The 9007-nt window shown below is 36.1% G+C and overlaps 1 protein-coding gene across 4 annotated transcripts; it reads left to right on the forward strand.

Annotated features, from left to right (window-relative positions):
* The first annotated feature begins 3857 nt into the window (after nucleotides 1-3857).
* LOC122001463 lies at nucleotides 3858-6714 on the forward strand. 4 transcript variants are annotated; one of them, XR_006117379.1, is made up of 6 exons: nucleotides 3858-4345; nucleotides 4916-4982; nucleotides 5059-5137; nucleotides 5234-5469; nucleotides 5553-5632; nucleotides 5763-6714. XR_006117379.1 is itself a non-coding variant. In XM_042556218.1 (5 exons), the coding sequence occupies exons 2-5, from the start codon at nucleotides 4920-4922 to the stop codon at nucleotides 5802-5804; spliced, it is 420 nt and encodes a 139-aa protein (XP_042412152.1). In that variant the 5' UTR covers nucleotides 3858-4345; nucleotides 4916-4919; the 3' UTR covers nucleotides 5805-6714. The 4 variants fall into 4 exon arrangements, 2 of the variants coding, with proteins under 2 accessions (XP_042412152.1, XP_042412153.1); XM_042556218.1 differs by lacking the exon at nucleotides 5553-5632; XM_042556219.1 differs by lacking the exon at nucleotides 5763-6714 and having other exon boundaries at nucleotides 5553-5756.
* The last annotated feature ends 2293 nt before the right edge of the window (nucleotides 6715-9007 follow it).

Here is a 9007-nt window from a genome sequence, read left to right on the forward strand (position 1 = left end):
TGTGTTCAGGGCGAGCACGGGATACTCAAGCTCATCGGAAGGCCAAAACCAATTTCTCCTCTAGGTCCCTGTCGTAGCCTGATTATAGCCTCAAGTCCATCCAAATGTAAGGCTCTTCTTGGTGTCCAAGAAGGGGGCTGGACCATTACTTGGTGATCAAGCAATAGCCGGCCACATCCTCTTATAGGGATCAGCCCTATTGCTTGGTGATCAAGCTTGTAGGGGTCGGCCAATATTAATTCAAATAGGAGGGTTGTTTTGAATTTTTAAAATCTTCTCTTTGTAGAAAACTATAAGTTTTAAAAGAGAGTTTTTTAATTTTTAAAACTATCCTTATTTGAATTCGGCCACATGTTTTAATAGAGAGTTTTAAAAGTTTTAAAACTTTCCTTTTTTAACCATCCTCATGGTTTAAGAAAAAAAAGGGAGATAAGTTTTAAAATTAAAATTTTCTATCATCATGTTACAAAAGGAAATTTTATAAGAGAGTTTTTAAATTTTAAAACATGGCTTTAATTTTTAGAAACTTTCCTTTTTTAACTCCTACTTTAGGAAAGAGAGCTTGTAAAATTTTATAAGAATTTTTCTTGTAAAATTTTATAAAAAATAATTCCTTTTTCCTCTTGATGAGGTGACCGGCCACCTTGCTTGGTGCCCAAGCAAGGGGCCGGCCATAATAAAAAAATATAAAATCATCAAAAAATTAATTTTGGTGATTGATTTAATCAAGAGGAAAGAAAAGAAAAAATTAAAAGGGAAAAGGAAAAATTAAAAGGGAAAAGGAAAAACTCTTGGATGATTTTATTTTTTGTAAAAAGTTTTTCCTTATTTGCCTTGGGCAAGTAATATAAAAGAAGGGGTGAGGGGGTTTCATGAGACACAACTCTTATTCTTTTGCTTGGAGGATCTCTTGGTGGCCGGATTTTAAAAGAAGAAGGAGGAAGCTTTTGGGTGGTGTTCATCTTGGAGGATCGTTGCCCACACGACGTCCAAGGCGAGGCGAGGAATACAGCAGAAGATCTTGAGGTCATTAGCTTACAAAGAGAAGGTATAAATTGTATTTTTCTTCCGCATCATACTAGTTATTTTTCTTTGTATGAATTCTAAATACAATAGGCAATAGATCTAGTTTATCGAATTTATTTTTCGATTTTGTATTTTCTTCTTTTTCGAATTTGTGATTCGATTGTTCTTTTTGGTTAACTTAGAGTTATTTAAGGAAATAAATATTAGCTTTCCTTAAAAGGCTTTGCCTAGGTGGTGGTGGTTACTCCCATTTCCAAGAAGGTCATGTGCCTCGCCATGCAGTCCTGGAAACCAATTTTAGAAATTGATATTTATGGAATTAATAACTTAGGACGATTTGAATCAATAGTGTTAAGTTCCGCTTGCGATTCAAATCTAAACCATTAAGAACAGATAATTTAAATTTGGAATCAATGATGTTAAGTTTCGTCTGCGATTCTTAATTTAACTTCTAAAGAATACAATAGGTTATTTAAGGAAAGGTTCGACACTTGTACAAAAAATTTGTGTACAGTGGAACCGGTACGTTTTCCTAGGATTAACCAATAATTGGTATCAGAGCTAGGGTTTGCCTCTGTGTATTTTTTGAATTTAAATAGGTTATGCACATGCCATACATAATTTAGGCAGGAAAATAGTAGGATGTGCTAACTCTTTGGTTGCAGGCTCCAACTATTATGGCTTATTGATATTGTGTGTGATTGGACCCTTGGACATGTCAAAGGCATTATTTGTGTGCATGATTGTATGTATAAAATACAGCAGGAGCTATATTATTTTTAGAATTTTATTTTTGTTTGATCTAGAATACATGTACATTCCCTCGTGGAATATAGGATCGATATATGTAAAATTCTATTTTTGTTGCGGATCAGATTCTTGCAAGGCGTGGTACTTTTGGAGCACCAGAGGCGCAGCGGAATAAGAAGCAAGGTGGATGCGACAACTCGACCCGATGGCAGTGGCTAAAGATGGCAGCAGCTAGGGTTGGAGCATACTGAAGCCAGTGATGAAAAAAGCCATTATAGTTAGAAAATTAATTTCCAAATTTATTGCTTTTATTTACTGTGATGTTTATATGCATGTGATGTATGCTAGGATAGGTTAAAAATCCTCAATTTTAAATAACTAAATGGGAGAGGGATTTTAATAAATCCCATGATCTCCATTACTGGTTTGTAAGTGATGCAACAAGCCTGCGTGTTAGCTCTGAGTGTCTCCCTCCACAACGGATGGGTTTATTGCAGATCACTAGATCAAACTTCCTTTTATGGATGGTTATAGGAAATTATTTAGGAGCGTGTGATCTTCTCCAACTGAAGGGGCACAATCCTATTTAATGGACTTAGTATCAAGTAATGGTATACACTTAGACGCATTCAATAGTATCCTCCCCAATGGAATCACTGCTATTGTCTTGTGTGACTAAAGTGAAACCAACTATTAATTTTATTTGTCATAAAGTTAGGATGACAAGATAATAAAATTAATGGGTCACACCCTCCTCTTACAAATGTTGAATTTGTATACGTCCACACTAACGTGACATGCAATATTCACGGTGATTTGAGATGTTGGTTAATTTAAAATAGTATTGTTTGAGGAATCAATATTATTCTAAATTTAGAGTCTTGACCAAAGTTTATTTTTGTGATTCTTAGGATGATTTTCAACCCACTAGCCATTATCCTAAAAGAGAACAAACACTACAAGAAATATTGGATTTAACCACACCTAATAGACAACAGTTTTTCAAGAAATTGTTGTCTTTTTTCCATTTAACAACAGTTTTATTGAAAACTGTTATTGTTCACTATACTGTTTTTTAAATAACAACAATTTTTCAAAAAACTATTGTCTAATGTGTGTCAAAGACAACAGTTTTAAAAAACTATTGTCTTTTAGTGTTGCTTATGTGATAATATACAACTGTTTTATTAAACTGTTGTCTATTGAATGTTGTTGAATTCTAAAAACATAACAATTTTTTTAACTTCATGAAAAAAAACCTAAAACCCACTTCTCTATGACTCTTCAACGAACAAAAACTTATCTCCGACTCCTCCTTCGCGACTCCTCCGCGAAAGACGCTCCTCGTCGCTCTCACTGCTTTGCCTTTAAAGTGTTAGCGCATCGACTTTTTGGCGCTTCCTTGGGAGGTAGAATTTTTTGAAAATTTTTAGAAATTTTTTAGAATATAAACGGAGTCGGTATGACACATTTAATAGGGTAAATTGATTAAACTTAGAGAAAGCCTATTTCGAGTACCAATAAAGTGGGAGTTTATTTAATTAATAACCTACATATATAAATCTAAACAATCTCATTTTTTTCCCCATTCCTCCTCTTCTCCTGCCGATCTCACCGTCACCGCGATCTCCTCTTCATTGCTGACCTCCGACGCAGCCGGCGCTGCACTCACATTCCCGAAGACATAGCCATCGCCAGCCGTCGAGGGTGCTGCCGGTTACTCCCAATCACTGCCGCCCTTTCCCCTCTCCCCGTGCCCTAGTTTCCTATTGCAGTCGCACTGCCGCCCTTTCCCCTCTCCCGTGCCCTAGTTTCCCCTCTCCCGATCTTGTCGACATCGAGCTCATCTGTGAGATATCGGGAAATTAATTAAATAGGGTTATTTAATTAATAGCTTTATAGAATTTTTTTTCAGAATTTTTAGAAATTTTCTGGGAATTTTTCGGAGCTCATGCGACGTGTTTTGAGGGGACAAAATTACGGGTACGGATAAGGCCTGTTTGGAATACCCGTTTAAATGAGGAAATATTTAATTATTTATATTCCTTTTCTTATTATTTCTCCCTAACGCCGATCCCGACCCGAGTTGCTCACCTCTCCCGAACCTTTTCCTTTCTTCCCTTCTTCCTCTGTTCTTTGTTCTTTCTCGCGGACAACACTAAGGCGACGGGCAACAGAGTTCTACCTCTGATGATCGTCGACGTCGACTGGTAGCATGTCACCGGAGCTTGCTAGAGATCGAAGCCCGGATCATCCTGATCTCTTCTTCTTCTCAACTCTTTCCACCCGAGCCCTAGCTTTTTCCGTCGCCGAGTCCTCCCTCTCCTCTCTCACGCGACGCCGACACTGCCGAGCTCTCCCTTCCTTCGCAAAGCCATCATCGCCTTGGCTTGAGGACAGATCGACAACGCCGTTGATCGAGGGAGTGCGTAGGTTCCCTGTGCTCCGATTTCCCCTGGATCGTCGCCGGCGTCTGAGGTATAGCCATGCCCTAATTTTTGTTATGGTGTCGTGGGATCAAGCTAGAGCCATCCGATCGCCGGCGTGAGGTTGCCTTAGGGCTTCGAAAGTAAGCAACCAGCCCTAATTTTGACATTTACAACTGTTGCATTGATCAATCTGTTCTTATTATTGCTAGTTTTTTCAACTCCTTTGTTCATATTATCGTTGATTTTCAATGATTTCCATCAGCATAGTGATGACCATCTCAACTATTTGGAGTTGATCATATGACCCTTATCCCTCCATTGCCCTCTAAGCCAAGTAATTTCCAAATTAATGACTGAAGTTTTCTTTTATCTTCAACCGCAATGAATTACTTTTACTCTAATCAATTAAAATCTCCAAACTACACTATAAAATTTATTGTCTCCTTTAAACAAGTATATATTATACTTGACCTATTTAACATCTTAATGGCAATAATAAAATAACAATGCCACAAATAACATAACCATTCATGAAATGAGTCAAGTCTATGAGCAAGTGGGAACTACCAAACAACCAAACAGTAAATACATATTGTTAGATTAATATCCCCAAATCTCTAAAATACCTCCAAAAATTAACAAGTTACATATGTATCTCTGTGATATTTACCATGTGTGTGAAGCTAAATGTAAACTAGTTGGCGTTGCAGTTCTATGATGGCAATTGTTACCTGCTTAATTGGATTGCAATTCGGGCACGTCATCATACACTTTAAGGTAAAGTACAGGAACTTGGATCTTTAATTTGCCACTAGTGTTGTTTACATACGTCACACTATTGAGGAAACTACAGGATCACAAGGAGAGGATTGTGCAGTGGATGATTGCTTCCTTTTGTCTATTAGCATTAGCTTTTTCATTAGACTTCTATGGTACCCACGACATTGTCTTTCTTCCTATTGTGTCGATTTGATTTTTTTGTTGCTCAGATATTCCCAACCAATTGGAGTTGGTAATCCTTGGTGTAGGCATGCATATGAACAAGGCTTTATACACACCAAGTTATACTTGCATCACTGCTAGGACTGCTGGGGTCATGTTCACTGGGGTTTATGTGCTGGTTGACATCTATGGCTACAGGAAGCCAACCTTGGTTATGGAATGGCTAGGGATGCATGCATTGATGGTCTACATTCTATTAGGTTGCAACATCTTCCCTTTATTTGCCCAAGGATTCTACTTGAGGGAGCCTGAGAACAATATAGTAAGTAAATAAAACCCAACCATTAAACCCTTCCATTGCTATAGATTGTGCTGACCTTTTTTTTTCACTTGGTATATGCACAGTTGAAGGTCATTGGCATTTCCTAAACATCATTTATCTCGTTCACCGCATCATCCTTACCTGGAAAGAATTTCAATCAATGGTAAGAGATGTCAAAGGATCTAATGAATGAGGAAAAGGAGAATGCTTGAAATTATATCAGTATACTTTATCTAAGTGATTGTTTAAACAATTTTATAGCATGCATCTTGACAATTAATATAATTTTGAAGATCACTATCAAGGAAGAATGTTCAAAGGAAAGTAAAGGCTAAGGAGAAGAAACCATATATTCCTTTCCCTCCTCAACTACCAAGCAATGTGAAGTTATTGTTGCAATCTGTGAACATTAAATCTCATATTAGACCTTCACACTTATAGATCATTAGTCCTTTTATTTTTCTTTACTAGTTTAAGAAAAAAGAATTTACTTTTTGTTATATTGCAATATCTGCAGTGCTGCCTCTTCATCGACATCTAAGTAGAAAATCTCATTCATTTCCTCCATTCATTGCCTTCCTCATTTTCTCAATTATAAATGTTTATAGTCTACCTTTGATGTAATCACCCACGCATATTCTATGCTTGCAGTTAATGTATTTGTTCTTTGATCTTATTTCTAAAGTCCATTTCTTCCTCTTAGGAACATCATGTATTGACAAGTAATGACCTTATTAATATTTCAGTTTCTGTACATAGTGATCTAGAAAAGCTTACACTTCTTACTTCTCTAAATCTAGAATTAAATCATAAGTTAGATTAAATTACAGTTACTTTATCATTTCTTAGTTTTTTTTCTAACTTACATTTGCAATATTTGCATCTCGATTCATTCGATTATGTTCACTTTGTATTCAACATGAAGCTAAAAGGTGTTTTGTACATATTAAAGACTCTTTGGTGGTTTTTTTATTTTCAATCTACTGTTCTTTTTAGCATCTTTATCCTGCTATAATGTTATTCTTTAAGATTATGTTGCATTGATTTCTAAAAGTTGCATGACATCTCTCTATTCTGCCTTCAAAACTAACGATTTATGTTGTTTCAGGTAATTATTGTAGCCATTCCTACTATTGTTTCAAGATGTTACCATTTATGTTACATAGATAACGCTTTTTTCACTTCTGTTAAATGACTATATCAAATGGTTTTTATTGTTATGTAACATTTATGCAGTGCAATTAGAATCACGCATACTGTTTAGTTTCTAATTTGTAATATATATCTTTATTCGAATAGGTGTCCTCAAGAGTATTGGGAAGAATGCCGACAAGCTAAAAAAATGGAGAGACTTTAACAAATTAAGGAGCACTAGGAGCTGCAATCCATCCTCTTCACCGACATCTAAGTAGAAAATCTCGTGTTATATTGTTCTACCGTTGTTTTAATAGTGTTATCATTTTGTTGATTGCTTATGAAATTTTGTTGGTTGCTTATGAAATTTCTTCAGAATGTTATAGATATTATTTTTGAATGTTAAATAATTGTATATTAAATTTTATTTTGAAATTTATTATTTTGAATGATTTATAATATTAGAAAATTGTGTATTAATTTTTTTATATTTTTTATCTAAAAAAGACAACGGTTTTTCACCGTTGTCGTAAATAGTTTAAAACTGTTGTTGAAGACCCTGTTATTAAAGGTAGACGCTCAAAGACAACGGTGAAAAACTGTTGTCTTTGAAGGAAAAGACAACAATTTTTCACCGTTGTAAAAATGTTGTCTTTGCCTTCAAAGACAACGGTTAAAAACTGTTGTCTTTGGGCACCCCTTTTAACAACACGACCTTTAACAACAGTTCAAAATGTGCTACGACAACGGTGAAAAATCGTTGTTGTTAGGCTTTTTTCTTGTAGTGAAACTTACTGGTCCCAACTATATTGATTGGAAAAGAAACCTGGACATTGTTCTTACTGCTGAAAGTTATAAGTTTGTACTGACTGAGGCTTGCCCTGATGCACCTGACGGTGACTCTACCCCAGAGGAGATTGAGTATCATAAGAAATGGGTAAAAGTTGATGAGATGACACGGTGTTACATTTTGACATCTATGTCAAATGTATTGCAACATCAGTACCAAGATTTACCAACAGCTTATGATATAATGAACAATCTCAAAGAACTCTTTGGGCACCATAGTCGAACTACTAGGCAAGAGGTAATGAGAAAGCTAATGACAGCCACCATGTCTGAGGGGACATCCGTAAGGGATCATATCCTCAAAATGATGGCTTATCTGAATGAAATACAAGTCCTTGGGGGAGAAATCGATGGGGAAACCCAGGTCGATATAATTCTCCAAACGCTACCCAGAAGTTTTGAGCAGTTCCGCCTGAACTATAACATGAACAAAAGAGAGTATACGTTCGCAGAACTTTTGACAGAACTATAGGCAGTAGAAGGAATATTTCGTCACAGTTCTTAGATTCACTATGCTGAAAATGGTTCTACTTCTAAGTCGAAAGGCAAGAAGAAGAAGAAACAAGTATTTTCAGCAAAGAAGGTGAATAAACCTCATAGTACAGGACAGGAAGCTGGAATGAAGAAGCCGAAGGGCAAGTGCTTCATCTGCAAGCAGTCTGGACATTGGAAAGCGGACTGTCCTCAAAGGAACCAGAACAATAAAGGTATATCTCATACTCTAGTAGTTGAAACATGTTTAGCGGTGTTATCTACCAGCACCTGGTGTGTAAATACGGGAGCCACTGATCATGTCTGCAATTCTTTGCAGGGGTTCCAGGAAATTCGGCGACTATTTGATGGAGAGATAACTGTCTACATGTGCAATGCTACTAAGGTGGCGACTGTTGCAGTGGGAGACGTCTACTTATCATTTGATAGGAATAGGAAATTAGTTTTAAGAAATTGTCTTTATGTACCCAGTTTTTGAAAGAATTTAATTTCAGTTTCTAAACTATATTTGGATGGATATTCAGTTTCCTTTAGTAACAATGTCGTTACAAAGAGAAATAAGGTGATCTGTTCTGGTGCATTGGTCGGCAATTTATACACTTTAAATCCAATTTCTCCCACAAAGCAAAATATGAAAATTAATAACACATCTTCTAATTCTAATAAGAGAAAAGAACCTTCGGAAATGAACCAAACATATCTTTGGCATCTAAGGCTTGGACATATTAACTTAAGTAGAATTCAAAGGCTTGTAGCCGATAGACTCTTGGGTTCATTAGAGTTGGAAAACTTTCCAACATGTGAATCTTGCTTGGAAGGTAAAATGACCAAGAGATCTTTTAAGGCCAAGGGGTATAGAGCCAAAGAGCGTTAGAACTGGTTCATTCTGATTTGTGTGGTCCTATGTCTTGTTAGGATGTATACTAAAAGCCTAGCTTTTGGTATAAACATTTATTTAGAAATAAGAATCACATTGGTCAAATGTCTACATTTACGATAAATGTAGTTGCTCAATTAATTTATATTGTAAATAACATGGTGTGTGGTGTCACACACAGAAGAT

The sequence above is a fragment of the Zingiber officinale genome, chromosome 7A (assembly GCF_018446385.1).
Source record: "Zingiber officinale cultivar Zhangliang chromosome 7A, Zo_v1.1, whole genome shotgun sequence".
Taxonomy (NCBI): domain Eukaryota; kingdom Viridiplantae; phylum Streptophyta; class Magnoliopsida; order Zingiberales; family Zingiberaceae; genus Zingiber; species Zingiber officinale.

What these genes read in the sequence shown, in the direction of transcription:
- LOC122001463 (XM_042556218.1), top strand. Translation starts at nt 4,920, where the DNA reads ATGATGGCAATTGTTACCTGCTTAATTGGATTGCAATTCGGGCACGTC. An exon ending in TTTTTCATTAGACTTCTATG is followed by an intron (nt 5,138 to 5,233) that starts GTACCCACGACA and finishes TCCTTGGTGTAG; the next exon opens with GCATGCATATGAACAAGGCT. An exon ending in GGGAGCCTGAGAACAATATA is followed by an intron (nt 5,470 to 5,762) that starts GTAAGTAAATAA and finishes ATAATTTTGAAG; the next exon opens with ATCACTATCAAGGAAGAATG.